At 53.9% G+C, this 27,509-nt stretch overlaps 10 protein-coding genes across 10 annotated transcripts; 4 read left to right on the forward strand and 6 right to left on the reverse strand.

The window, feature by feature from the left end:
• Positions 1–33: 33 nt before the first annotated feature.
• Positions 34–2,591, reverse strand: M406DRAFT_266989 (putative kinetochore protein NDC80; the record flags this gene model as incomplete). The annotated part of the gene is made up of 3 exons (XM_040917848.1): positions 34–235; positions 314–2,292; positions 2,547–2,591. 3 exons carry the CDS (start codon positions 2,589–2,591, stop codon positions 34–36), a joined length of 2,226 nt encoding a protein of 741 aa, XP_040772359.1.
• Positions 2,592–3,146: 555 nt separating this feature from the next.
• Positions 3,147–4,765, forward strand: M406DRAFT_108733 (putative peroxisomal membrane anchor protein; the record flags this gene model as incomplete). Its single annotated transcript, XM_040915315.1, has 4 exons — positions 3,147–3,179; positions 3,241–3,247; positions 3,343–3,665; positions 3,730–4,765. The coding sequence occupies 4 exons, from the start codon at positions 3,147–3,149 to the stop codon at positions 4,495–4,497; spliced, it is 1,131 nt and encodes a 376-aa protein (XP_040773039.1). The 3' UTR covers positions 4,498–4,765.
• On the reverse strand, positions 4,761–5,732 carry M406DRAFT_50593 (family 11 glycoside hydrolase; the record flags this gene model as incomplete). The annotated part of the gene is made up of 4 exons (XM_040924419.1): positions 4,761–4,841; positions 4,967–5,196; positions 5,283–5,371; positions 5,470–5,732. The coding sequence occupies 4 exons, from the start codon at positions 5,730–5,732 to the stop codon at positions 4,761–4,763; spliced, it is 663 nt and encodes a 220-aa protein (XP_040772360.1).
• A 1,777-nt stretch (positions 5,733–7,509) lies between these two features.
• Positions 7,510–8,324, forward strand: M406DRAFT_50471 (family 5 carbohydrate esterase; the record flags this gene model as incomplete). The annotated part of the gene is made up of 2 exons (XM_040924416.1): positions 7,510–7,884; positions 8,010–8,324. The coding sequence occupies 2 exons, from the start codon at positions 7,510–7,512 to the stop codon at positions 8,322–8,324; spliced, it is 690 nt and encodes a 229-aa protein (XP_040773029.1).
• Positions 8,325–11,002: 2,678 nt separating this feature from the next.
• On the forward strand, positions 11,003–13,742 carry M406DRAFT_294951 (uncharacterized protein; the record flags this gene model as incomplete). Its single annotated transcript, XM_040919165.1, has 3 exons — positions 11,003–12,672; positions 12,752–13,183; positions 13,265–13,742. Exons 1-3 carry the CDS (start codon positions 11,228–11,230, stop codon positions 13,740–13,742), a joined length of 2,355 nt encoding a protein of 784 aa, XP_040772361.1. The 5' UTR covers positions 11,003–11,227.
• A 923-nt stretch (positions 13,743–14,665) lies between these two features.
• M406DRAFT_333449 (RNI-like protein) lies at positions 14,666–16,558 on the reverse strand (the record flags this gene model as incomplete). Its single annotated transcript, XM_040920846.1, has 1 exon — positions 14,666–16,558. The coding sequence occupies one exon, from the start codon at positions 16,556–16,558 to the stop codon at positions 14,666–14,668; it is 1,893 nt and encodes a 630-aa protein (XP_040772362.1).
• Positions 16,559–17,989: 1,431 nt separating this feature from the next.
• M406DRAFT_266901 (NAD(P)-binding protein) lies at positions 17,990–19,161 on the reverse strand (the record flags this gene model as incomplete). Its single annotated transcript, XM_040917839.1, has 3 exons — positions 17,990–18,363; positions 18,472–18,948; positions 19,095–19,161. 3 exons carry the CDS (start codon positions 19,159–19,161, stop codon positions 17,990–17,992), a joined length of 918 nt encoding a protein of 305 aa, XP_040772363.1.
• A 1,153-nt stretch (positions 19,162–20,314) lies between these two features.
• Positions 20,315–21,777, forward strand: M406DRAFT_281352 (uncharacterized protein; the record flags this gene model as incomplete). Its single annotated transcript, XM_040918438.1, has 2 exons — positions 20,315–20,735; positions 21,093–21,777. Coding segments are annotated over exons 1-2 (1,023 nt in total), but the record flags the coding sequence as incomplete, so codon positions are not given.
• A 2,128-nt stretch (positions 21,778–23,905) lies between these two features.
• Positions 23,906–25,068, reverse strand: M406DRAFT_353061 (uncharacterized protein). The gene is made up of 5 exons (XM_040922730.1): positions 25,035–25,068; positions 24,802–24,935; positions 24,668–24,727; positions 24,501–24,593; positions 23,906–24,431 (listed from the first exon to the last, which is right to left on the reverse strand). Exons 2-5 carry the CDS (start codon positions 24,833–24,835, stop codon positions 24,280–24,282), a joined length of 339 nt encoding a protein of 112 aa, XP_040772365.1. The 5' UTR covers positions 24,836–24,935; positions 25,035–25,068; the 3' UTR covers positions 23,906–24,279.
• A 5-nt stretch (positions 25,069–25,073) lies between these two features.
• M406DRAFT_357711 (MFS general substrate transporter) lies at positions 25,074–27,064 on the reverse strand. Its single transcript, XM_040923756.1, has 5 exons — positions 26,778–27,064; positions 26,292–26,668; positions 25,932–26,188; positions 25,450–25,830; positions 25,074–25,361 (listed from the first exon to the last, which is right to left on the reverse strand). Exons 1-5 carry the CDS (start codon positions 26,907–26,909, stop codon positions 25,078–25,080), a joined length of 1,431 nt encoding a protein of 476 aa, XP_040772366.1. The 5' UTR covers positions 26,910–27,064; the 3' UTR covers positions 25,074–25,077.
• Positions 27,065–27,509: the final 445 nt, after the last annotated feature.

Here is a 27,509-nt window from a genome sequence, read left to right on the forward strand (position 1 = left end):
AATGAGACAGAAGTGCAGAATGATTCGAACCAATCAGTCCTCGTCCATCGCCGCATCGCCGGCCGGCTCCTCGGTCGCAAGCTCCTTCTCCAGCTCATCAGCGACGAAGCCCTCGTAGTCCTCAAGACTCTTCTGGACGTGCATCTTGAACTTGATGGTGTCGTTCAGCATGCGCATGATCTCAGTGTGCAGCTCCTCTCGGAGCGCATTCGCCCGGATCGTCAGCTGCTCGTACCTGGTCGAGAAGTATTAGCATCAAACTCTCTTCCTACCACAACAATACACCGATTCTGGTGGGAGAGGGCGGACTCACTCGATGTTCACGTTCATCTCTCTCTGCTCCATGAGCTGCACGCTCTCGCTAAGGCTCGCCCGCATCTTGGCAAGCTCCTTCTCCATCTTCTCGATTTGCGCGTCCGACGCCATGCGCTGCGCATTGGTGACCTCCTTGGTCTTCTCGTGCTCCTCCTCAGCCGCACGCACCCGGTGCTCCAGGGCCTCGACCTCATTGCGCTTGTCCTCCATGGCCTCCTTGATGTTGTCCAGCAGCTCGTAGTCCTTCATCATGGTGTCCATCGACGCGCTGCGGCGCTCCGAGATCTCCTTGCGCAGCGCTGCGAAGGCGTTCTTAACCTGGCCCCGCAGGTCTAGGTTCAGGATGTGCGCCGGCTGGTAGCCTGTGTGTGGGTCGGCCAGGAGCCGCTCGTTCTCGAAACCGTCCGCGTAGGAGCCCTTGAGCTGCGAGGCCGTGAAGTTGGGGCCCTCGTTCACCGTCACCCGCAGCTCGTAGTCCTTGCCCTTGGCGTTGGCCGCTGTCGCCGGCATCAGGCCAATCTGGTACGCCAGCGTGTTGTACCGGTCCACCATGCGCTCGAGGTCGTCGAGTTTCCTGCTGGCTTCCATCTCCTTGTCCGCCACCTTCTTCTTGACCTCGTCCAGCCGCTGGCTCGCGGACTCGATGCCTTTTTGTAGCCGTTCGCGCTCCGAGGTCATGCGGTCGATATCCGCCATACTGATCCCCTGGTCGTCGACCACCTTCTGCAGGCCCCGCCGCTCCTCCTCGGCCTCGTGCAGCTCTTGCGACATCTTCTCCAGCTCCTCCAGCAGCACCTGTATCCTGCTCTCGTACTTTTCCGACCTCTGCACGGCCAGGGTGTTGTATTCTTCGAACTTGACCCTGTCCTCCTCCATAATCTGGTGGTGGTTGTCGAGCACGGCGGGGTCCGGCGTCATCTTCTCCAGATCCTCGATTTCTTGCAGCAGCCGCGCGTTTTCGGCCTCCAGCATCTGCAACTCCTGTTGGTACTTGCCATTGGATGCCTCGAACTGCTCCGCCATGTGCTCCACGTGAGGAGCCAGCGCCTTTTTGGCGTGCTCCTCGCTCGAATCTTCAGGCATGCCGAGCCAGTCGTCGTATGCCCTGCCCAGAAAATCGAATGTGATGTGGTCCCCGATAACATCGACACCGGCCTCGAGACAAGCATCCTCGTAGCGGTTGAGCGAGTATGCCTCGAGCATCTGGGCCAGCTGCATCATCCAGTGCAGGACGCCCAGGAACATGTACCAGTTCTGGCCTCCGACGGCGGCGATCTGGCTCTTGGTGATGCCCTTCTCGTACGGATAGCGGAGCTGTTTCAGCAGGGGCGGGACCTCCTGGTCGATGTTCTTCAGGAAGCGATAGCTCGGGTCGATGCGGTGATAGAGCCACTGGAACATGTAGTTGAAGTCCTTCTGGGTCGGCGACTTGATCACGTTCTGCGAGAGGACGTGCTTCATCTCCAGCTCGAAGTTGTTTTGGGCCAGGTAGTCCAGCAGTTCCTGCCCTATCCTGGTCTGGTAGGCGCGGTCTTTGAGGGGCCGCGGGTCACGAGGCACGCCGGCAGGCTGAGGAGCCTGCTGGAAGAAGCTCTGGTGGCCGCCCATATGGGCGTGGGTCGAGGTTCGCGCGCGGTAGACACTGCTCCTACGATCGCCTTCTGTAGATATGCGGCCGGGCATACTGCCAGGAGTGTAGGACTTGAGAGTGGACGTGCTGTTGGGTTGGTAGGACATGCGCTTGATAGAGGACGGACCGGCCATGTCTGCTGCGAGGTTGCCGCCGAAGGAGGAGCGGGTAAACATGGGCTGCGGCGGCCTCGACATCGCCAGGGACTGCCTAGATCCCGAGACGGAGCGGGTATGGCTCGATGAGTAGGGGGCGCCCGCGCCGCCCATGGACGAAGAGTGCGAACGCTTCATGGCGGAGGGAGGCTGCGGGATGGCGGACGAGTTGTAGCTGATGCCTCCGAGGGTCTGCGCAGGGGTTCACGACATTAGCACCGCGTATACTATAGATTTGATTATAATAATAATAAAAGAGAAAGACAGCAATGAGGCTGGCGTCAAGTGTTTAATTGTGTGTATTCTGTGTTGTCAATGACGACGGTGTGGTGGAGGGTTGGGTGGGTTGTCAAAGTCGAGGTTGGGCGCAGAACGCGATTGAACAAAGACTTGGCGCAGAGGACGCCAGCACTTGCTCGAGGTGCCACCACTCTGCCTTAACTTACCTCTCTGGGCCGCCTTACACTCCACAGGCCCGTGTCTTGTGACATTGTTGCTCTGCTGGTGATTCTCTTGGGGGATGAAAGTAATCGAAAATAAGATGAGAATATCACGCAAGGTCGGCGACCACGATGATTAGCAATTGCAGAGGTTTTTTCGTGGCCACTCTTGCGTGTAGGTTGTGATGAGGAAACGGGTTTGAAAGGTGCTGCGCTGCCCAAGTAAATCGCCGTTGCTGTGGAGGGAGTAAACAAAGACTTGATGCAGCCAATCAGCGCTGGGTCGCAGAGCTGCTCTCCACCGGGATGTGAGGTGGACGTGCTGGGGGTGGGGTGACTCAGTAGCTCTGTATCGCGCTAGGCCTAAAACGGGAGTTTCCTTCTTTTTTGCTTGCCGCAGGGGTTCTTGGGGATGAACAGCCGCTTGAGTGAACCTCGGCTCTAGGCTATAGTACAAAGTAAATCCGTACGTGGATTACGGCTCATCACAAGCAAAAGCCATTCATCGACAACCCACACTCTTCTCAACTGCTGCGATTCACTCACCACACCCAGTCCTCCTAACATCCCCATCGCCATGCAGCAGACCTGAACAGACTGCCCAGCATGCCCATTCGCGAGGAGCTTGTGGCCTCTGCGGTAAGTCCACACTACGATCTCTCGAGTCCATTTCGTTCAGGTTGCTAACGACGTCACGCAGGCCCAGTGTAGGTTTCCCATCCACCACCAGCTCACGAGCAAACGTGTTCCCCTTTTGCCTCCATAGCTGACTCTTTTCAACTCGTATTTACCTGGCGTACAGTTCTGCAGGATCCTAGCGTCGCGGCATCGCCCGTCGAGAACAGGATAGCGTTTCTCAAGGCGAAGAACCTGACCGAAGAAGAGATCCAGGCCTCTCTGGCCAGAGCTGCCGGCGAGGTCGCACCTGTGGCAACCTATGCAGCAGTAGCACCGCCTCCAGCTGGCCACATACCGGGACAACCACCAGCATACTATGGAGGAGGGTATCCGCCTTACGGCTGGCAGCCACCGCCTCCCGAGGTGCCCAGGAGGGACTGGCGGGACTGGTTCATCATGGCCACCGTAGTGGGAGGTGTAGGGTACGGTTTGTATGCACTGGGAAAGGTAAATCTTTTTGACTTCCTGTACTGATAATAAGGAAACCAAAACCATGCTGACTGTCCCATAGCGCTACGTCTACCCTCTGATCGCGCCACCCACCCCCGAGCAGCTCGAGACCGACAAGAAGTCCATCGACGAGCAGTTTGAGAAGGCCTTCACCCTGGTGGACCAGCTGTCCAAGGACACAGAAGCCCTCAAGACCGCAGAGCAGCAGAGGACGGAGAAGCTGGACAGCGCGCTGGCAGAGCTGGAGACGGTCATCAACGACCTCAAGTCTGCCAGCAGGAGGAGGGAGGACGAGACACAGCGGGTCCGGGACGACGTCTCGAACCTCAAGGACTCAATCCCCAAGGCTCTGGACGCGCAGAAGAGCCTGACCGACACCAGGCTGCAGGAGGTCAACGCCGAGCTCAAGAGTCTGAAGACCATCATCAGCCAGCGGATGACCAGCGGGGCCTCTTCGGGTGCCGCCAACAGCTACGGGTCGCGAGGCACCATGTCACCTGCCCCTGCGCCTACGCCTGCGCCTGCCTCCACACCGATTCCCGCTCTTGGACACGACAGCAGCAGCAATGGAACGACTGATAGCCATGCTGCCGCGGACAAGGCCGCGAAGCCGACCAACGCGGCACCCTCCTCCCCATACCAGGAACCGGGCGCCAGCAACGGACGCGCATCGCCTTTCAGCAGCGGTATCACAGCGGCTGCTGTCAAGATCCCAGAGTGGCAGAGAGCGATGGCGAGTAAGAGGAGCAACTCGTCATCCTTGAACAACAACACAGCGGATGCTGGCGGCAGTGCGCAGCAGGCGGAGGCAGGAAGCAGCGAATCGTGAGACTCTTGAGTTCTGTGGTGGAGATTACACCATCTCTGACCAAGCGTTGGCATTGGTTGTCTAATAGATGATGAAACAATCATGGACCTAAAATTTTGGGAAACGTATCGAAGGCGCCTGGGAATTGGACATTTTCTTATTTACACATTCTAGCCAAATATGTTTGTTTATGGATTCTGGCTATTCAATATGTCCTCGGCATACTCATCTCGCCTGACAGAAACAACCACGATGCATATCATGTCATGGAGAAGTTTATGCTTTCAAGAAATTGTAATGCTGGAGGTACCAGTGCTCTCGTATCCCTCAGTAGCCATGATCTGGTAATTGTACGCGCCAAGAGTCTACAAGAGTCATCATTAGTATTTTTTTTAATTTTTTTTCCCCCCTTCTTGTCCCTCTTCATCTTCCAACCACTCATCATCATCATCATCGTCGACTCAACAACAAAGGGGGTCGCAACACTCACCAGTCCAACATTTGCCCACGCAGCAATGTGGTTCGCAAAGGTAATGGTTCCGCTCGTCCTCTTGCTCTGGCGGATGCTCAGGTACTGGTTGAACGTCTGGGTGCCCTGGATGGACGGGGCGTTGCTGCGGACGACCTCGTAGATGTCGTAGGTTGCGCCGTCCGAGGTGACGGTGCCCTTGTGGGTTCCAGCGGACCCGGGGTTGTAGGTTCCGTAGGTCTCGATCACGTCTACATAGAAGGGTTGTGTTGGTTAATCTGAGGGTCATGGGGAAAAGGAACTGAGCTGCTGCCCTGCTCGGGGTTTGGGTACTTACAGTACTCGACAAGGGGCGAGGTCGTCCAGCCGTAGAGGGCGAGGAGGGAGTCGCCGCCGGCGTTGAGGCTGCCGGTGTAGGTGACAGTGCTGAAGAAGGGGGGGTGGTACATTGTCAGCCATTATAAGGTTCTTTTTTTTCTATTTCATGTCTCGCTCCCTCCCTCTATTCTTCCTTCAAAACGTACCGAGCACTTCCAGTCGACCAGCCAATGCCAGAGACGACATCCGTGTTGGAAGACGACCAAGACAGCGAGTACGTCCCCGTTCCCAGCGTCAGGGTGTCAGAACCAGTCTCGACGTAGTTGGAAAAATAGTATCCCCCATACGTGCCAGTGGTCGAGGCGGTGATGACCTCGCTGCGCTCCTCGAGCTTCTGGCCCGTGGGTGCGGCGGAAGAGAGGGTGGCTGCGCTGAGGCACGCCGTGAGGAGGCTCTTGATGCCGATCATGTCTGCTACTGGTGCTGGATGAAGAGACTTATGGGTTTCAGGAAAGAAAGTGTAGTAGAACAAGAAGAGAAGGGAAGGGATTGGATCGGTGGTGAATGGCTACAACGCATCTTTGAAGACGGGGTATGGAACGGATGTTGTTGAATTTATACCTGGACTCAGGAGAAGTCGTCATGACCGCAGTCCTGCCCTAACATGATACTTACTATGAGAAACCCAAACCAAGCAAGCGAGCGGTCCAACGGCCATCATCTCCTTTACGGCGACCCCCTGCTCCAGACCAAATGTGACACTGCGTTCCCGCTTAAGCTTATTTACTTGCGGGAAGGATATTCTAGCTGAAGGTTAAGGGGCAGGCGGCTCATGGGAGCTGCAGCGAGTCGAGTCCGGGTAAAAGTGAATGCATGTTTGTTTGGTCTGGGGGGCTCCCATGTCCTTTCAAGGTTGCATTCACTTTCATGATGGCACATCACCATTATGTAAAACAACCGGGCGAAAAAGGGAGAGAGGGGAAAAGGAGAAAAAAAAAAGGGTGGCGGTTTGATGTAAATTAGGCAGGGTGTGCTCTGGAGTCTTTGGTGCCGAAGCCCGGATGATTATGGCTTGGCACGAGTAGAACAAATTTACTTCAGCAAGTTTCATATATCCAGAATGGCACCAAACGTCAAAATTTGGTACGGGTAAAACACTCGGCGAGATCTAGCCATCACAAGCGACTCTATAGCACTGCATAGTACATAGGAACTTAAATCATTTGTCCGGACGCATGGTCATTATGGGAAAAGATGCGAGACTAGGATGTCCACGTGCGTGCGGAAAAAAGTGGTGGAGATGCTGCTGTCGAGCATAATTGGGAAGAGATTAGCCTATGCATCATGCGGCCCAGCTATTCGGGTTGTCCCCAGTCGAGCAGGTCTTTCTGAGAAGTTTAATGAGAGCAACAAAGCCTATCTGTCAACCGGTCTGTAGGTCTTGTCTCCTTTGCTCCGGGCGGCTGGAATCAAATCGATCTGTTACTGCGTATACGGAGTCTTATACTATGCTTATACAGAGACTTGGCATAGCTCATCCAGGCGTAAGCAATGTATATGCTGGCTCTTGATTATTCAAGTGTCCACAGACCTGTCTGTGTGCTGGCTTGATTCCGCTGGAGGTCCATCACAGTCCTCCGAGAGAGGACCTTGCATGTGTTGCATGTTTTCGAAGGCACGCTGAAAGACCCCTTTGGATGACTTCAACCACTCATTGACTCTTCGACATGTGAATAGTTTCAGAAAAGGCTGAGGCTAGATCCTTCGGACTACCCTGTTAAGCTTTGATCGTACCAGGGATGGCAGGATGATCATCGTTTGCACAGACGGTTCCCATTGTTTATCAAAAGCAATATGTTTTGTTTTAGCATAGACTACTATGCACGCGCTGGAGGTACCGCCCTTCAAATGGCAAGGAGCTGGAGCCCCTTCATTTTGCGGCCATGCATGAACCGGACTCTCATCACGGGTGAATATGTTGATATCAACTTCAAACATTCTAGCCCGCTTCCTTGTGTGGTCCGGTCGACCGGATTTTGCCCCTCTCCCTTGGACTGAAAGATGGGCCTAGGATGAGGACCTCGCGGGTTCCTGATCAAGTTGATAAATATATCGGGGTGGTCTGCTCATGATCACTGCTGCTCATGTGGCCTCAGAGTCCAACAACACATTCTCATATTTCCTCCCATATCCCTGTGCTTCAACATCATCACAAATACCTTGTACATTTCTTCAAACTTGTCAATATGTTCAGCAAGACCACCGCCCTCACCCTCACCGTGCTCCTCGCCACCGGCGCCCTCGCCTCCCCAGTCGACAACACTGCGGCGGCAGGAGAGAAGCGCCAGAGCTGCCCCGGCGTACACGTCTTCGGGGCGCGCGAGACGACAGCCAGCCCAGGCTACGGCACAGCGGCATCGGTGGTCAGCGCCATCGTGGCGGCGCATTCGGGCGCCACTTCGGAGGCCATCTCGTACCCGGCGTGCGGTGGTCAGGCGTCGTGCGGTGGCATCAGCTATGCCGACTCTGTATCGCAGGGCACGAGTGCTGTTGTCACTGCCGTGAGCAATTATGCGAAACAGTGCCCTAGCACGGAGCTTGTGCTTGTTGGATACTCCCAGGTGCGTTTGTTTTGAAGAATTGCCCATGCCAGAGCCTTGTCCTCCTAGCCCAAATGTTGGAATCCACAGAGAGAGAGAGGGGGGGGGGGGGTGTGAGACATAGAGAGAGCTGACATATGCAAAAGGGTGCTGAGATCTTTGATGCGGCCCTGTGTGGCGCCACGGGCAGTGGTGGCTCCATCGCCTCGTACAACATCAAGGCAGCCATCTTCATGGGCGATCCGCGGTTCAAGGCCGGCGCTCCCTACAACGTCGGCACTTGCACGGCGGGCGGGTTCGACCAGCGCTCTGGATCTTGTGGCAACTATAACGCTCAAATTCAGTCTTATTGCGATTCTGCTGATCCTTACTGCTGCAATGGGAATAATGCTGCTGTTCACCAGGGCTACGCGAGCGAGTATGGTTCCCAGGCCGAGTCTTTTGTCAATAGCAAGCTGTAGGAGGTTGAAAGCTGTTCAAGAGGGAGGAGGGAAAAGGGGGAAAAGTGGACAAAAAAGACTAGGACTGGAAGTAGTGCGATAGACCCAAAGGGGTTTGAGAGACAGAGGAGGGGAAGAAAAGGGAAGAAGGAGAGAAGGGGGAGGATTAATAAGGATATGCCCACCTGGTACTTGTGATGAGTGAGAATTACCATGTACTATAGTATACTTTAAGTACGTACATACTTACCAACAAAATAGTGAAGCCGTTCGTGCCTTCTCACGAACACAGCAGAGAAACGTCTGACGAAATAACCTGGTGTGGTTTCAAATGGCAGGCGCGCTGGTGGTCTTTGAGGCTGATGCCACCCTTGTGTGGCTGGTCCCACAGGCCGGCCCCAGTACCAGTTTCCAGGTCCACCCTTGGCGGCGTCAGCCTGGATTTGACGCGGTAGAGGCGGTCGCAAGATGGAGTAACGTACGTATTATAGTATAGTGACCCAGTACCAGTATTATACTATAGTAGCAAGGAATCAAATGGGACGCGGCTCCATACAGCAGAGAGCACCTGTCATGAATCCTCATGAGACGAACCACCATGTACCACCAACCCATAGACGCGCAGCCACGAAAACAAAACCAAAACAAATAATGGATAAAAACAATAAATCAAATGAATAATACAACAACACAACATGTGAATAGCGGTGATGGTGTGGATTCCAACCCCTTCTTCCCCCATCCAACCATTCAACAGTAGTAGCGGTACACCATCCCCCATCCGGGTCGCGCGGTGGGTTGGCAAGGCTGGTGGTTTTTCGGGTGGCTGGGAAGGGGGAAAAAAAAGTGTGGGATCTTCAACAGGACGCGCCTAATCGAATGGACTTTCTCGGCAAATTCCCCTATGAGATCATGTTCCTGGTCAAAGAAAAGATCCATTGTGACAGGATGTTGATCTCGCAACGGATCAACGGGTCGGCAAAATTATTGATTGACAAATCTGCAACATATGATACTTCTTTTATGAATGCTGGCTGGAGGAGAAGAAGAAGAAGGAAGAGGAGCCCATCGCCAACAGCCACAGACACAACAACCCGAAAAGGCGGGAAGAGGAGCACGATGAGGTCAGAGTCAGGGAAGCGCTGCAAATCGGCTCGGCCCCGCGAGGATCGGAGATCAAATCAAATTGCTCGTAGACAGCAAAAGTGTTCCAAAAGGCGAGCCGATTCAAGGTCGAGAGGCCGTGGCGGTGGGCCCGAGGTGGCCTGTGAGACCCCAGCCGCAGGAACAGGCGTGGGGTACACATTACCACCATACCAGTAGTGCATACGGGACAGTACTTGTAGTAGTCTCTTTTTTTTCTTCTTTTCTTTCTCTGCTTCTCTTTTGGTCCCTACGGAGAACTCCATGGACTTGGTATCTTGAGGCTCCACCTGGCTGAGCAAGTTAGGTTGAACAAGGGCTGGGGACCAAGCAGGCCTATAGCGCTTTCGAGCACTATGTATTATGTAGTGTGTGTGTAGTGGTGATGGTAAGCCAGCCACTCGCACCCAGCATTTGCTGCGTTGTCTTATCATCTGAAAGGGGAGAGCGGGGGAAACTGATAAGGAAACATCACCGTGGCAACGGGTGCCCTGAAAGTGACCTCAAGATTGCCCTACTCATAGTACTAGTACAGTACTTGTTAAGTGACAGTGCCTTGTCTTAAGTGGTTGTAGTCAACGTTGGGCACCTCGGTTGCCTGAGCCGGATCTAAACCTCTTTCCCCCTCTCCTCCTTCTAGGGCATCCCCTCAAGAGACGGCCCCCCCCAATCCCAGGCCCTGCACCTGCTGCAGCCCATGCTGGTAAGTGACCCACTAGCCCACTAAAATGCAGTGCCTGTGTCCCCCTGTCCCTCGCTTCTCTCTTTCCAGCCCGCCTGCCCTGGTACACATTCTCTTGCCTCTCACTTTCACAAACGCTGAGAAAAGAGACCAGAATTGGGACCTGACACGCCCTCCCCCCCCCAAAGTGAACAATCAATGCATTAGCAGCCCTCTCTGTACCTGGCTGGACGTTGCTGGGCTCCTCCACATTTTTGTTTTTGGTCTGGTCTACAGTGGGCCCAATCTGTACTGTACCATTGTATATCCCGTCTCGCTTGCATCCTCTGGCAATCCTTCCCACCCGTGCCCAATACTTAGCATTTACATCCATTCATCCACCATCCACTCTGGTTCCCATCCTCAACCATCCGCTGCACCGCATGTCCTTTTTCGACAACACCAGTCTGTCGTCTCCAGTTTGCCAGCTCAGAGAGTCAGGACTGACTGTCTTGGATCTAGCATCTGTCAAATCTCACAATGACAGCAATAGCATGAGATGACCAACCCCACAAACCATTGGCATGAGGCATCATCACAGCAGCAATACCATACCAGCTTACTCATGAATTGATTGCATCACATTCCACTCTGTTTACTGTCGTTCCCACAGCAATTGACAGTACTGCACCACCTGCTCCCCTCTCCCTACCCTCCCCCCTCCTAACCACCGCCACCACCACCAACTCCTCCTCCGTCTCTACGGCAGCCCAACATGGCGGCGATACATAAATCACCCTTCAACTTTTCAGAGACACGACAGCAGTTTGAACAACAACAACAACAACAACAGTCACAACAGAACAAACCAGCTGGTGGCGGCCTGAGATCATTCATCCACAGGAGGAACAACTCGGATGGCGGCAACCTTCCCTCGTCCTTCTCCCCTTCGAAGTCAACATCTACCACTGCCACCACCAACGCCACAGCCACCTCCACGCCCTCTTCCCCCTTCTTGCCATCACCACCGGCTGCTACTGCTGCCGCCCTCACTGGCCAGCCTGACCAACCACAGCAGGACAACAGTATAGCCATCAGCAGCAGCCGTCGTCCACTCAGCATGGCCTGCCCCAGACTCCAGCTCGAGACTCATGCTCTGGGCCAGTGGCAGCAGACAGGCCCTGTTGCCATCGACAGCCCTCGCTCCCCAACCAAGGCATTGCGCGATGATCCCAACAGCCACAATGTCGACAGCAACCCGAGCAGGGCTTCCTCCAAGCCCAACCTGACCACTCTCTCTGCCAGATTCTCCAACAACAGCTCCCCCTCCAAGGACAAGCCTCCTGCCACCAAGGACAACAACCAAGACAAGACCAACAAGGCCAGGTCCTCGACCAACCTCAAGGGCCTGCTGCTCTCCCGCCCCAAGTCTGACAAGACCATCGATCTCTCCCTGGAGAAAGAGAGCCAGCGGGGCAAGAACAAAGAGAATAGGAAGCCATCAGATCCCAACTCACCCGCAATAACGCCCATCTACGCGCAGTTCTGCAAGGGCTCCTCTCTGGGCAGCGCCGTCTCTGTCCCCAGCTCACCCTTCGACATGCCCGCCGACCCCTTCACCCAGGCGGGCCTGCTCAACCTTCACAGCTCGTTCCGCCCTGCCGCAGCATCCAACGGGACCTCTGGCCCAAAGCAGAGGCCCAAGTCGTTTCAGCCCCAGCACATCCCAAAGTCCGACACCGCCGGCGTGGAGCAGCAGCAGAGGGTTACACGTGGGAGGCTCAAGACCGACGACGAGCATGCCGAGGGCCAGAAGTCGTCCACTTGGGCCAAGACGCGGTCTGGTTCGCGTGCCAGGGTCATATCGGCCCTCTCCAATCTGGGAGGTCAAAAGTCCAAGTCCTCTTCGCCCACCCCCGAGCCCGAGTCGAGCGAGCCCCAGATCGATCCCAAGGATGTCGATAGGCACCTGGAGGCCATGTTGGACCGGCGCAACATCCCAGAGAACCAGAGGTACAAGATGCGCAACTTGAACAGCACCATCAAGATGGAGTTCATCCGCCAGGACTGGGCCGAGGCCGACGCCAAGAAGCTGGGCCGCCGTCCCACGAACGAGAGCGACGACTCCGCCGTGGCCGTCGGCCAGACCTCGGTACGCGGCGATGCAGGCGCCGACAAGAGGCACACCCGCGGCAGGAGCTTCACGTTCTCGCGCAACAGCTGGAAGATCGGGGCCTCCCCGTCCAAGGGCAAGAAGAAGGATGCGCCCGCCAAGGGCCACAGCAGGAACAAGTCGACAGACAGCGTCATCATGGACAGGCCTCCCTCGGCGGGCTCGCACGCCGGGAGCGGCATCATTGCCAAGGTCACGGGCCAGCAGCCATCTGACTTTGTCAACTACCTGCGCAAGGTGCAGAAGCCAGAGGCCGTCGAGGTCGGCAAGCTCCACAAGCTGCGGCTTCTGCTCCGCAACGAGCGTGTCGCCTGGACCGAGGACTTTATCAAGCAGGGCGGCATGAAGGAGATTGTTGGTCTGCTGCGGCGGATCATGGATGTCGAGTGGAGGTAAGTCTGGCCACAGATGCACACAACCCAACACATTATGGCGACCTGAATCTAACGTATGTTCTTGTTGCTGTTATAGGGAAGAACATGAAGATGCGCTGCTACACGAAGATCTGCTCTGCCTAAAGGCCCTGTGCACGACAGCTCTGGCCCTGCAGTACCTACACGAGATCCAGGACACACTCCTCCCCGCCCTGATCCACCTGATTTTCGATCCCGAGAGGAAAGGCCCCAGCGAGTTCACGACACGCAACATCATCACCTCGGTGCTTCTCACCTACATCCAGAGTAGTGCCGAGCAGGAGCGCGTGGCCAGAGCCCAGACCGTCCTCTCCTACCTCCGCGACCCGGCGCCCAAGGAGGAAGAGCGACCAGTCGAGTTTGTCCTAGAGATGAGGCGGGAGCGACCCTACCGCGTCTGGAACAAGGAGGTGGTCAGTGTCACCAAGGAGGTCTTCTGGATCTTCCTGCACCATCTCAACGTGGTCGCCTTGCCTGCAGGGCGCGACAGGTCTGCGGAGGACATCCGTAAGACGGCGACCAACGACACATCAGCAACGCGGCACAGTGACCGTGTAGTGACCACCAGCAGATCATGGGCCGACGACAAGTATGCTTACATGCACCGGCACTTCCCGCAGGAGCGCCCGCCGGTGCCCGCCGCTCCATATGTGGGCGGTGTCGAGTGGGATGCGACCAACTACCTCGCCTCGCACCTGGACCTGTTGAACGCGATTATTGCCTGTACGCCCACACAGGCGGAGCGAAACTCGCTGCGGGAGCAGTTCCGCATGTCAGGCTGGGAACGCTGTCTGGGCGGCAGCCTACGGCTGTGCAAGGAGAAGTTCTATCCAGGTGTGCACGACGCACTTCGCACTTGGGTGGCTGCGGCCGCCGACGATGGCTGGAACGTCCGAGACGTGCGGTTTGGACCGCCACAGGAATCCCGGAGCGCGTCGCCCAAAAAGGCGGCTGCTGCCGGTGCGTCGCCCAAGAAGGAGCCGCCGCCACGGCTGGAGATGCCCAAGCTGGATTTCGTTCTGGACGGGCCCCTGTCCGCTGCCCCTTAGTGGGAGGAGGACAAGTGGGCGAGAATGTTTGACGGTCCGAAGAAACAGATGATAAAGAGGAGCTTAACGACGGCAATATAGCCTGGGATTCTGCCAAAACATCGCTGCTCAATAAACCAAAGAGGAAGAGGCGGCAGTACGACTGTCGCTAGCAGAGAAGGAAACATCAGCATGAGCCAGGATTCTCAAACCCGTACATAACATACATGATCATTTTTTTGGGGGCTCGAGGAGTTTGGACAAAAAGGAGGGTAACATAACAAGCATGGCAAGACTTGTATAAAGTTTCTATTGGTTTTCCTTTCTGATTTCATTTCCAGGGGTCCTGACGACCACAGGCGCAGGACATTGCAGGCAAGGATGGGATTGCTTTTTCCGACTGTTACTACTTTCTTTCCTCTCTCTCTCTCGGAGTTACTGTTCTGCAGCACCTTCAACTGGGCGCATTCTCGTCTTCCCCGAGGCCACCATCAGGACGAATCGCAGAGGGCTATTTGCACGATTGCATGGAAGTCGAGCATTGGTTGGCCTGGTCTCTTTCTTTTGGGAGGAGGCCAGGCTCAGGGAAACGGCACTATGAAGGATACACAAGAGGGCCGGCTGCGACTGTTGTTCTTCAACATTATACATGCTGGTTCTTGTCAGAAAGTTCCAGGGAACGGCTCTTGGATCGACAGCAGCAACTCATGATGATCATGTGTAATGAATCAATGAATGTCTCATATTACCAATTTCCGTTCTTGTTGCTCTTGTTTTGTGAGTGAGTGCGTGCGTTTCAAATTCAATAAAAGCTTTCGTGAACTAATTCGATGCGAATACCTTGAGCATTTATACATTTTGGTGGGGGGAGGGGGTTTCGTTCGCCTCTCTCTCTCTCTCTCTCTCTCTCTCTCTCTCTCCCTGCTCCGACCACGACCTCGACCTCACTCGATCTCATCCAGCCTCGCCCACAGCAGTTTATCGTCCTCGTTGAGCTCCAAATCCCAGAATTTTCGAGCTTTCCCAGCCGCCAATTTCCCTTTGTCCCTAGTCCGATACACAGAATCGATCAGCCTCACGTCAGGATGATTTCTCAGCAGCCGCGACACGCCATTCATGCCGATGAAAACGGCATACGGCACACCCTCAGCCATCTGGCCCTGGCCAGCATAAAACCGCAAGTAATTCGCCTCCAAGGCCCGCCGCACCCGCAGGGAACACGTGCCCCCACCACCACCGCTCCTCCCCAAGCCTTCCTCGCCCTCGCCAGACCCCACCACGCGCGACGCCTCGAACCCGACCAGCGACGACGACGGAGACACCACGGCATCTCGCAGCTGCTCCAGGCCGTCCGGTGAGAACAGCACATAGCCCAGGTGCAGGAACCGCAGCGAGGAGCTCGTGGTCACCAGGCTGGCGAGGGCGGCGATGGCGTCGTCGGTGACGTGATTGAACCGCTGGCCCAGGTCGGCGGTGCTGAAGCGGGAGGCGAGGTCGAGGTGGCGGATGCGCGGGTGTCGGGCCAGGGCGGTGCAGACTGCGGACACGCCGTGGGAGGAGAAGCCGCAGGAGGCGAGGGTGAGGACCTCGAGGGTTGTGTTGTCTCTGATGCCGGCGGCGAGGGCTTGTGCGCCGGCGTCGCCTAGTGGGTTGTTGGACATCATGAGGTAGCGGAGCCTGCAGGCTGGGCTGGCTAGGAAGGTGGCGATGGCCTCTGCCGCGGCGGTGCTGGCTCCGTTGGCGTTGATGTAGATGGCTTCCAGGCTGTTGGTGCTGCTGCTGGTGCTGGTGCTGCTGCTATCGGCCAACGTGCGCGCGAGGCCGTCGAACAGCGCCGCGATGCCGGCGTCGCCCAGCTCACAGGTCTCGAGGTCCAGCACGCGCAGACGTGGAGCAGAGGCGAGGAGGGCGAGGAGGTCGGCCACGCAAGCAGGGCCCAGCGGGTTTCGCTTCAGCCAGAGGCTGCCGAGGACGTCGCTCCCGCGCAGCGCCGAGGCCAGCGCGTGGAAGCCGGCGGGTTTGATGTGGTTCCCTGCCAGGTACCAGGTCTGCATCCTGTGCGGGTGGTCTCTTGCGAACTGGGCGATGCGGCGGGCGCCGTGGTTGGTGATGACGTTGTTGCCCAGGAGGAAGTGGCGGATGTGGGTGTTGGACTCGAGGGCGTCCATCAGGGCGTCGATGTGGTCTGGGCCCACGACCATTTTGCAGAGGTCGAGGCGGCCGTCCTCGTAGATTACGCCGCGCTTGAACTCGAGGAGGCGGGTGGCGTGGCCTGGCTCTTTGCCGATGGTGATGCCTTTTGAGAGGGGGGAAGAGGTGGTGGGTGTGTGGTTTAGCAGGGCCTCGACCCGTCCTTCACACCCTTTGTTGACGTCGTCGTCGTCGTCGTCGTCGTCGTCGTCGTCGCCACCCTTCAAGAACGCAAAGCAGTCTGCGAAATCCGCCGTGTCGCCAACCTGCACAGGCATCGGCCTCGCCCGAGGAAGCTCAACAGGATCCAGCACCGGATCCCAAGCCCCGCGGCCCATGTCCGGCCGCGCCCGCTCCAGCAAGAGCCTCCACCTCTCCTCCTCCTCGGTCTTCGCAGCAGCCTCCGCGGCCCGTCGCGCAGCCACGGCGCGCTTGCGCTGCTCCTCGTAGCGGATGATGGCTTTCTCGGGGCTGGCATTGGGGAAGAGGAGGGTGGCGGTCTGCTGGGCTTTCGGGCGCTGGGCGTGGGGACGTCTTTTGGGGAGGGCGAAGACGGTGGGTGGGGGGTTTTGGTAGTTGGTTTCTTGGGTGGCTTTAAGGAGGGCGGCGCAGGCTTGGGCATCCATTTCTTGGGTCGGGAACGACATGATTGTGGGTGGGGAGATGTTGATGTTTGCGAGCTTGAAGTAGTTCAAGGGACCAGTGAGGCTGCTCATAGGATCTCAGATGTGTTGTAAAGTGGTCTGCTAATATCAATTGTTCCAATGTGAAGCAAACAAGGTTGATCCTTTTCGATGGTATCTAAACTGAAGAATGTGAATATCACGCGCTCATCAGGAGAAGGAAGTAAGAAGTGCTCTGATGCACGGTTTATACATGTGTCTGAGCAGAGGTGTTATTCACAAACACAAGTACACACATACGTACTTATATACAAGTATGCAAGTATGTAAGGATGTATATACAGGGTACAACTGCACTCGTAACGTAGTTGCGCATGGACAACGAGTAAGTCCTCGGAACTAAACAGTCGAACCCACTTTAGGCACACTACCTCCAACACCAGCGGGCTGCCAGTGACTCAAGCCGGATATATATCTACAGTGAAAACCATACAGACATTAACTTTCATAATTACTGTGTGGGCCCTTGGGACCAGTCATTCTCTCTAGCCTTTGCTTGAGCCTTGGGAGATCCTATAATGAGAAATCACGGGCTGACGCTGAGGATCCAAGGAGGGTGCAGCAGGTCTATGCGCATTTGCGCACACATCAAACGCGAGCATGTCATGACACCTCATGCAGTCTTTGATGGCCAGTGCTTGTAGCCAGGTTCAATCTGCATAGATATTTAAAAACATAGCCTTGAACAATCGAGTTATTGGTATGTCAGCTAGAATTTAGATGCTAGACTCTCCGTGACGCTCTTGCGAGGCAGACGTGGATGCCCTTCGAGGTGCTCCCGTATAAGGAAGGTCGATCAACAAATTGTTTAGAGAAACAATAATACGAAAAGAGTGAGAGCGTACAGAAATTGTCTAGTGCTATGCTAAATCCTTTCCAGCTATAATAATCCTTATTGCCAAATCAGCCGTGTGCGAAGATCTTTATAGTCTACAACCTCGTCCGCAAAACGGGCCACCAACACTTAGTTCATACGAGTATCGGTGCAGATCTGACCATTCTCTTTAGCCGATGGTGATGTTCCTCGATTTGCTAAGACTATTCGGCAGCTACAGCTGATCTGCCGGACTTACACTGGTTCGTTTTGTTGCAGCGCTCGTAGTCAAATATAATATTTACGATGCCAATATCGTGCTGACTCTATGCAAAACTGAGAAAAGATGATAGCTTACTGTTACTGCTTACTCATCTTGATATTCAACATTAACCAGACATCAATATAAGCGCGGTCAGGCTCTAATTCAACCTTATAATTCCTTCAAGGTTTGAACGGAGACATCTGTTCACATTTGAGTAATAACAGCAGTATGAAACATGCTCAAGGTAAGTACTCAAGAGATTTAGCTTCCAAGTAAGTACTTCGCAATCATAGAAAAACGGCTGCAACCCCCGAACCTACGAATTCGGAATATATTTCCCACCCTCTGCCTGCAACATCCTCGCAAAGTCATCATCCTCAGTCTGCCCTCGCCCACCCACAATGCCATAGTAAGTCGGCATGAGCACCGCCTCGTCAATCTCCTTGACCTTGCCCTTGGCCACATACAGCAGCTCGCCATGCCTCTTCTCGTCGGCCATGAGCAGTGCCGCGGCCCGCGCCACCACCTCGGCCGGCTGCGTCTCGATGCCCAGGTCGTACATGGCCTTTGGAGGCATCCCCGTGCGCGTCCATGACGGCGCCAGGCCGTTGATGCGGATGGGGATGTCATTCCGGATGAGCTGTTGGCGCATGGCGCGCATGAACCCGAACACACCGTGTTTCGAGGCACCTGGGATGGTGTCTTTCTTTCAGCACGTCCAACCAGGACAAGCAAAATGAAAGGAAGGGGGAAAAGGAAAGCAAGAGAATAGAAGAGAGAGCTTTTGGCCAGACTTACAGTAATCCACGCCTCCGAAGCGCTGCAGACTTGCGATCGAACAAGTGATGACCACACTGCCCTTGCTGCCCGTCTCCGTCTCTGCGGCCACTTCATTCATCCTCAGGTAGTAGATCCCCAGCGTGGCAGTGTTGATGGCGCCGTTTAGGTTGAGATTGTACAGCTTCTGGCTGGGCTCCAGCGGGTCGCCGTTCTCGTCGTGCTCATCGTCACCAGGCTTCCCGTCCGGGTTGGGAAAGTAGTTGGCCGCGGGTCCGATGCCAGCATTGGCAAAGACATGGTCGATGCGGCCGTGGCGTGCCTTGATGGCCTTGAAGAGGGCCAACAGGTCGGCCCAGGAGGAGGCGTCAGTCTCGTGGTGGGTGTAGGAGGGGCTCGAGAGGGGCTTCTTGGGCGGGGAGACATCTGCTCCGACCACCTTGGCGCCGAGGGAGAGGAGGAGCTGTGTTGTTGCTAGGCCAATACCTGAGGAGCTGCCTGTGGTACTGGGTGAGCTGGAAGGAACCTTTGGTCTATCGAACCCAAAATAACGAACGTCCCGAGCGGTTGGCATGACCAAGGGACACTAGATCTTACGATTACATGGCGGGCGGTCTCTGATGATTGATGAAAGACCGGCTTACCTGTGACAATTACGACTTTGTCTTTGAGACCAACCAGGTCCTGGTCCTGGATGACAAAGTCGCTCATGATGCTGGATTTGTTAATGTCACTTGCATTGCCCCTTTTCCCACCCGAGGCTTGAGCGAAGATAGACAGTTTTGGACAAATAATGATGTCGAGACAAGGCTAACATATCGATAATCAGAATTGATAGTAATTATAGTCTTCTCCTATTAATCAAGTAGATCATACCACAAGACACGTAGGCATTGCTCGTAGCGTTAAGCTGGACCTGGCCGAGATCTGTCAAGCACTGAATTTGGCTTGTAGCCGCCTGGTCATGTGCACAGGCTATAATTCATGAGATAACGAACGTTGGATCCGCCCTGCCAGTAATGTGCCAACGACCCATGGCGAGGACCCATCTTGAGATACCGCAATGCGGACACCGTGACAGCAAGGCCTCGAGCTTGATTCTGCGCAGCTGCAGGGCTTCTGTATGCTTGATGGGCAGAGCGATGACTGTGTTTGATGTATCGCAGATACACAGATAAGATTCCATTTAGACACAATGAAATGGTGCTTGATTTCTTTGTCTTTGTGTATAGATGCTCAATTTTCAAAGCATTCACAATGTGAAAACTGATCTTGGTATCAACCGAGACAGCTGGTCGCGAGCAAGAATATTAATATTGGGGAAAGTGGGCCGTTTTGCCCCTAACCCTGCAACTTTCTTGCCATGTAACCCGTTCACGAGGCTGAGATACAAAATACTCATGTACTTCAGTACTCAAATCCTTTCTTTGGTTCTGCAGATGACAACCTTACCACTGTTCATACCTATCTTATCCTTCAAGGCTATTGCTTCACCTCAATGGAAAGTCTACTTGTTGATCTGGCATAAATTCAACCAGGTGTCTCACATAGTTTTCTTGCGTTCCACATGAGCATGTCACCTAAAATCAAATAGACTTGCCTATGTTGCTCTCGAAACGTCGTATTGCAGCTGGCTGTAGGCTACAGGGCAGTGCAGCCTGAGTGTAAGCGCTTCTGCCGCGATTATCCACTCTCTGTTGGTCCGACTGATCAGCCAATGCTATCGTTTAGAGGCACCAGCCACGAGGACTTGCATGAGCTGAAAGACGCAGTGCTTCCGCTCGCTCATTGCAACATATAAACAGACATTTTGCGTGAAAAATTTTCCAGAATTTCCTCATCTGCAAGTTACTGAACTTCCATAAGTCATACAGAATCAGTAACTGACCTACGGCTTGCGAACAAACATCCTCTCCCTTGATTACTCCACCAATTCCCTCTGTGCTCATGGCCTGTCGTTTAAGCCTTTCTGTTCTACTACTCGCGTGGCTCATCACAGCTGTCAACGCCCAAGATCTCGCCGACAATTCCACGACCAACGTCCTCGTAGGCTGGCAAACCGGACCCGATACACGAAGCACACTCGGGCTTATCTGGAGTTGCCTGGGCACTATTTTCGCCTGCACGTGGACTGTGTTGCACCTCAATTTGCCTGGCCTTGACGACACGACGTGGGAGAAGACGTTGCGGAAAGTCAAATGGTTGGCAATCAATATCCTCTTCCCTGAATTCATCTTCTCCAAGGCCGTCTGCGATCTCCGGCTGGCCCTCGAGGAGCTGCGGGAGTTCGACGAGAATCTACGGGAAAACGGTCCCTTTACGTGGATCATTGTTGACAGAGATAATAATGGGCAAAAATGGCTTTGGGCTGTCGAGTACCCACGAGGGTACAGACTTCTCTATCGTCTGCTGGGACTAAAGACGCCTCCAGCGCCCTCTGATTCCGAAACTCAGCAGGATGTTGGAAGAGGGGCTCTTTCTCCAACACCATCGTCGTTAGATTCTCAAAACCCAAGTCCAGCACGCCTTACTATCGCTGTAGGCTCCGACCCTACAACGAGACCGATGGCCGAAAAAAGTACATCATCACAGGAGCAAGCAAGCAATCAGAAACAGCCCGCAATCAAGCCCCCACGAATCAGATCGGAGACGGAACAAAAATGGACTGCCGTGCACTCGTACTACGCTCAGATGGGAGGCCTTTTAAAACTCCATTACATTTTACATGGGCCGGCGTATTCAGTCTTCACCGCGTGCATGTTGACTCCGCAATACAAGTGGAACAAGAACTCCGACCACCCCCTTGTACACCTCGTCCTGAGTAAGGATGATATACAAGACAAGAGCAAGGCAGACTGGCTGCTGAAGGGCATTGCGGTCCTGCAGATCACGTGGCTCATCGTCAGCGTAGCTGCTCGCCACACCACGAAGCTACCTATCACCCAGTTAGAGATTGCCACCGTTGCTTTCGCAATCATGGCAGTTGCTATTTATCTGGCCAGCTGGTGGAAGCCAAAGGACGTCTCGAGACCGACTGTTTTGCAAGGTGGCTATGATGGGTACTTTGCAGAAGGAGTAATCCACCGCACACAGCGGCTCACACTACGGCTACTGTCACCGACTCGGGCTGCAGACGAATCGAAAAGTAGAGAGGAAAGTTACTGCGAGCGAGTGCAGAATGATGTTGTTTGGATGGGAGGGAATAATCCTCCCATGTTCGTTTTAATGGCCATTTCGTCGATGGTTTTTGGCGGTTTGCACTGCCTTGCATGGAACTTTGATTTTCCTACGCGGGTCGAGCTCATCTGCTGGAGGGTTGCAAGCCTAACCTCGGCCATCCTGCCTGTCATAACGCTGTTCTTCAACGGCCTCCTCGGCTATATAGCAGACAGTCTATTGGAGTCCCGCTTTCTTCGGACATGTCCCGCAAAGCTCGAGTCCCTGAGAAAACTGCCTCAGGCATGGTGGTCAAAGGTCACATATCCCACATTCATGGGCTGGAGCAGCGAAGAAATAACCACTCTCATATCACAATCAACGGGCGACAGGAATTGGAAAGTGCCACCGTCAGCAGAAATCATCGCCAACGCCCGGGCTAGTGAGAGGTGGCGTGATTGGGATCACATACATGTGGAATCCAAGAGATCCCACAGAATCTTTAAGCTTTTCGGAGTGTGGTGGCACATGTTTATGATAGACGACAGCCTGAGAGGACATATGAGCTATGCGCCGTCCGACCTCAATCGAACTGTCTCGGAAATATCACGATCATCTCCCACAACTCAACTTGTACCCCACGAAGTCCTGAAATTCTGGCACAACTACGAGGAGTTCATCTTTCGGGAACTCGATATTCCTACCACTGATAGACCCAACCACTCTTTCTTGGAACTCAGTCTTCATGATTTCAAGCAGTTCCAAGAGGCAGTGAGGGCATATAGGGCATCGCATGACATGTGCAATCGCATATCGACCTTTCTCACTATATTCAGCGGCATCCTCTACACATCTGCCCGCCTCGCCATTATTGTTCTCCTGTTTACGTGTCTCAGGTCAACACCAGTGGGCGTCTATCAGAATGTCTCCTGGACGCAGTTCCTGCCGAACATTTCATAAGCAACACAATAGCACGCACAAATACCGCAGGGATATTGAGAAACAGCAGGCTAGTCAAGTCGGTTAACTGACATTCGAATATGTGTTGTAGCTTCTTGCAACTTGCCTCGCGATGTACTGTCTTCGAAAGACAGCACAGCGAGAGCGAAAGCACGCCTCTTTTTCTCCGTCAAAACCAGAAAAGTGGAAAAACTGGAAAAGTAGTGGAGAGACCTCCAACGGGGAGGCCTGGTGCTGAAACGAAAAGGGTTTTCCATTTCGAGAATTCGCATGTAGATGCGTACAATAGCGATTTTCATCTGATGTCGGGATTCCGACCTCTAACTAGGATCTGTCCACACGTATTCAACAAGTCTACTCAAGTCAATGGGATTTCGAATGGGTATTTCGAAAGGGCTTGATCGTGTTCGCCGTCATGGTAAAAGTTTATCCACATGAAGTAGCACATATGTTGTAGACTAATTAATTATTCCATACAAATCTCAGTTTCCGTAGCTAGATCACATAGTCCCAGGAACATGCACAGTAAGATGGGCTCGTGAATATTCTATACTCAAGGCGCCGGCGAATGTGCCATGAGCATCGGCCGTAAAGCACTCCATCAACTGTCCGCATAGAGTCAGATTCATCAGAAGGCAATTGCCACTATTTGTGCGAGGGCCAGTGAGTGCACGGCCCCAGCCAGCCAACAGCCAGACCTGTTGATAGCCTCAGATAGCTGGTCTCGTGGCGTTTTTCTTCCTTTCTCTTTTCTTCTTCAGCGCACAGCAATGCAATCCTTTTGCCCTCACACACTATTACCTTTCCAGTCATGTTATACAGAAATGTAGTCACTAAAAATCAGTATCCAATTGTCCATCGGGTGTTTCAATAGGTTGATCACCCAGGCTAAAGAGTTGATTCGGGAAGTGGGGGGGGGGGGGAGAGAAGAGGAAGCAGAAACGGCCAAGGTGTGACGATGACATGAACAACTCCCTCGAGTCAACCCCAGGTGAACATTGTGTTATGATTGGTCAAAAGGGTGGCACGTGGGTAAGGTATGTCTGCTATTATAATTACTCTAGCAAATAGGGTCACAACTTCCGCAAACATCTACACTTGTACTAACACCGATTGTCTCAAGTCTGCGGTTCGCCTCTTCGTCGGCGCTTGTTTCGGGAAAGCAGTTTTAAGAGCTACAAATGAAACTGGCACATGACTATTGACCGAGGTATGGCCGACCTCGCCGTAGAATAGTGATGCTATGATAATTGTAAGTTGTCCAGTGAAACAATTTTCACTGATGAACGCGGAAGGATTCACTGTCCTTCTTCACTCAAACGTAGCGCAAGGAAAATTATTATTTGTCATGATCTTGATGTCAAGTGACGCTCAAATGGCGGCTGGTGGGATATCTTTATTTCAAATACTCCGTAATCATGATTCTTCAGATAATAACTCTTAGCGATCGTGGAGTTGCAGATGTCCTAGAAGTGGGAGATGTCACTCCTCTCCAAGAAGGACATCTCCACTCTGAGGGCCAAGGTTTTTTCAAAAAGAGTAAGCAGCTCAAAGAACAATTTCTCAAGGCTGAGAATAGCGATTAGCTACTTTGATAAAAGGGGAGAAAGAGACAAAAGAGGTGTGACCCATCAAGGTGCCACACCACACGCGGACAGTTTAAATCCTCTAGACCTCGTGTCCTGTCGTCGTTTTTTCCTAGTTATCCTCCTCTTATTCCTCACTCGAATCGGACGAGGAATCCTTCTCGATGATTGGGGGTGGCTTGGGGATGTTTCTTCGGAAGATGTGGCGCTTGATGAAGTAAGGCAGCCAGACCTTGAGCTCGTAGCCGATGAACTGCTTGGTGGGTACGGAGAAGACCTCTGTGGACGGTGTGTTAGCGAAGGGAAAGCTCACATGTGAGAGGTGTGCGAAGGAGGGTCTGCACTTACGGTCCAGCTCTTCCAGGGTGAGCTGTTTTGTTTCTCTCACGAAACAGAAGATCATGAACCAGGCAATCAGGTTGAGACCGGCGTAGAATCCGACTGTAACGACACGAGTCAGCTGCAAGTTGCTCTTTCATGGATGAGTTTAGATAGAAGCTTTAATTAGCACTTACAAGCTCCCGTTGGGGTCATGACGGTCCGCATCCGAGGGAATGTCAAACTCAGGATACCAGCTGCAGACGACGAGGTTAGCCAAAAGCCATCAATTATCGTACGGCGTGCTCATGAACAACCGAGCAAGACTCACCAAAGGTGTTGTTAATGCACACAGCCCAGGCCATTCCCTGCTCACGCTGAATCGTGGGGAACACCTCTGCAGAGTACTGGAATGCGACAGGTCCTTCGCCCAAGGAATAGCAAATGGTAAACAGGTAGACGAATCTGAGTTTTGCGCCAAAGAGGTCAGTATTCTATGCTCGAATCTAGAATCATTTTCAAGAGTATGTTTTTTCTTTCTTCTCCTCTGTAGTTGGTACTTACAAAACGACTGGGCCAATCTGTGCGCCTTTGGAACCTGTGGTGTTCAGGAGAGAGAGACCGCCAGCCAAAAGGAAAATACACATGAGTGGGAATGTCTGCGCAGAGAAGGAAACAAGACGTGTGAGCTGTGTAGTTCATATAAGCGTGTTTTGGGGGCTTTGAGACTTACAATCAAGGTCAGGGTCCTTCGGCCCTTGGTGTCGATGAGGAACAGTGTAGGGATTGTGAACACGACCTGGACGGCACCGTAGCCCAGAGAGGCGTACAGGGCCTGGGTGGCCGTGTAGCCGACATTTTCGAAGATGGTCGAGCTGTAGAAAGAGATGACTGTGGGGTTGAAGCGTGAGCACGTCTGAACATCACATTTTTTCCCACCCATACACGCGATGGTGGAGGGCGAGGACGGTAGACTTACTGTTGATGCCACACATCTGCTGAGCAATCATGACGGTCGAGGCACCATAGTTTGCGCGCCTGATGCGAGGCACAGTGAAGCAGTCCTTGAGACGAGAGAAGTAGCCGGCGCCACGTGCCTCCTTGAGTTCCTCCTCATAGATGATCCACGAGTAGTAGAAGTCCCGTGCGGCGATGATGGGATGCGCTCGGAGGCGGTTCATCGATCTAAAGCCCTTTGCGTGATGGCCATGCTTCATGAGCCAACGGGGCGACTCTGGGCAGAACCAGATTCCGCAGGCGAGAATGAAGGACGGGATGAAGGCGGAGCCGAGCTGGAGACGCCAGGCAATTCTGCCGGTGTCCTTGACGATGACGTTGGCGCAGAAGCCGAGGAAGATGCCTGTTATTTGGCGTAACGAGGAAACAAGTCAGCGGTGTTCTAAAAGCTAAAGAGACTACAAACCCAAAGAGACAATCAATGTGTTTGAGGCACAAACTTACCTATCACAACCCAAAGCTGCCAGAACATGACAAGGGCACCTCGAATCCGAGCCGGAGCCATCTCAGCAGAGTAGATGGGTACAGTAGCATTCTTTGCACCAATACCAATTCCCAGAACGAAACGCGCAGCGAACAGACCCTGCCAGGACTTTGCGAAAGCGGAACCGATGGGAGTGGCAGTCAGACAGAGGGCTGTGACGAAAATTTCACCTCTTCGGCCCAGGTAGTGGTTCAGAGGATCGACAATGAAAGCACCACTATCAAAAGCGACACACAGTTAGCTCTACACACCACTAGATTTATCGACAGGTAAAGAGAGGAAGAGAGAGGGGCGAAGAGAAACAAAATATGGGTACGAACATGAGACCGGCAGTCAAGAAGATGATGGCGTTGATAAGACCCACAATCCACTCGTCCTTCCCCGTGCCATTAATGTTGAACTCCTCCGGAAACGACAGGTTGGCGCCATTGGAACCAGTCTGGTCCCAGCCCTGCGTGGCCGCACCGATGGCACAGAGGGCGATGGAGTACCAGAGCATCGTGGGTCCATGCCACTTGTGGTCCTTCTCGTAGGCAAGCGCGGCGCGCTCCTGTTCGTCAAGGCTGGCGATCGAGTCCAAACGGTGTGGGTCGCGGGCAACGAGGGCGGCCCGGCCGAACAGCTCGGCGTGCTCGCTCATGCCATGCGACTCGGCGAAGGCCCTGGCATCGCTGACGACTTTGTCTGGTGTACTCCGCTGTAGACGTGATTCTCAAAAGGTTAATACTTGGATCACTCCTCTCGAGGCCACAACATGTTGTTACAAGTGGCAAAAGTGTCTAGAGTCGATAAGACAAAAAACTCACCTTCAGCGGGTTCTCGACGAGGTTGAGGGCGACTGCTCTGTGGTGACCAGGTGTTTCAAGATCTGGACTGGCGATGGCGGTCTTCTCATCATGAGATACGTCGGCGACGCCGGCGGCTGACTTCTCGGCCATGATGTTGATGTGTGTCTCTGTATTGTGTGTGTGTGTGTCTTTGTCTGTGTATGTGTGTATCTCTTGCAAGAACTCTGCTACTACAGCTTCGAGATCATCACATGCAATCCGAGTCTGAAGAAAAAGGAACCTCAGCTCTCTTTTTTTTTTTTTTGGGCGTTACGACATTATCGGAACTGTCTTGGGGAGGTGGGCGCGCGTGCGGCTTATAAACCCCCCGACCGCAGCGAATTCAACCGGATCCGAGCATGCATCCAGCATCCAAAGCATCCAGCCATCCATCTCTCTTCCATCCAGGTGCCCAACAAGCTTAGGAAGGGCCCCCATGTTCGCCTCCCTCCTCGAGCTCGACCCGGGAACTGTTTGGTCAGACCTAGCCGTCTGCGTCTAAGGAACCACTCGTGACCGCTTTCTTAATCACCGAAGGACAAAAGAGACAAGGACGAATAGAGCAGGGATCAGCAGCAAGCCAAGGTTGCTAGGTGTTGCTGGGAGTACTGCTCGCTGATGACGGTCCACCCTTTGCTTGGGGCCCCGCGGGGTGGTGAAGATACGAGAGCCACATCTTTTGATCCTTGGCGCATCCGGCGTGTGGGGAGG

Source organism: Cryphonectria parasitica (assembly GCF_011745365.1).
Source record: "Cryphonectria parasitica EP155 unplaced genomic scaffold M406scaffold_8, whole genome shotgun sequence".
NCBI classification, from domain to species: domain Eukaryota; kingdom Fungi; phylum Ascomycota; class Sordariomycetes; order Diaporthales; family Cryphonectriaceae; genus Cryphonectria; species Cryphonectria parasitica.

Coding starts and splice junctions, on each gene's coding strand:
- M406DRAFT_353061 (XM_040922730.1), bottom strand. CDS start 24,835: ATGGCCTGGGCTGTGTGCATTAACAACACCTTTG. Junction 24,728..24,801: donor GTGCATTAACAACACCTTTG/GTGAGTCTTGCT, acceptor CGTCGTCTGCAG/CTGGTATCCTGAGTTTGACA. Junction 24,594..24,667: donor CATGACCCCAACGGGAGCTT/GTAAGTGCTAAT, acceptor GTGTCGTTACAG/TCGGATTCTACGCCGGTCTC.
- M406DRAFT_357711 (XM_040923756.1), bottom strand. CDS start 26,909: ATGGCCGAGAAGTCAGCCGCCGGCGTCGCCGACGTATCTCATGATGAG. Junction 26,669..26,777: donor TCGTCGAGAACCCGCTGAAG/GTGAGTTTTTTG, acceptor TCACGTCTACAG/CGGAGTACACCAGACAAAGT. Junction 26,189..26,291: donor TTCTTGACTGCCGGTCTCAT/GTTCGTACCCAT, acceptor CGCTTTTGATAG/TGGTGCTTTCATTGTCGATC.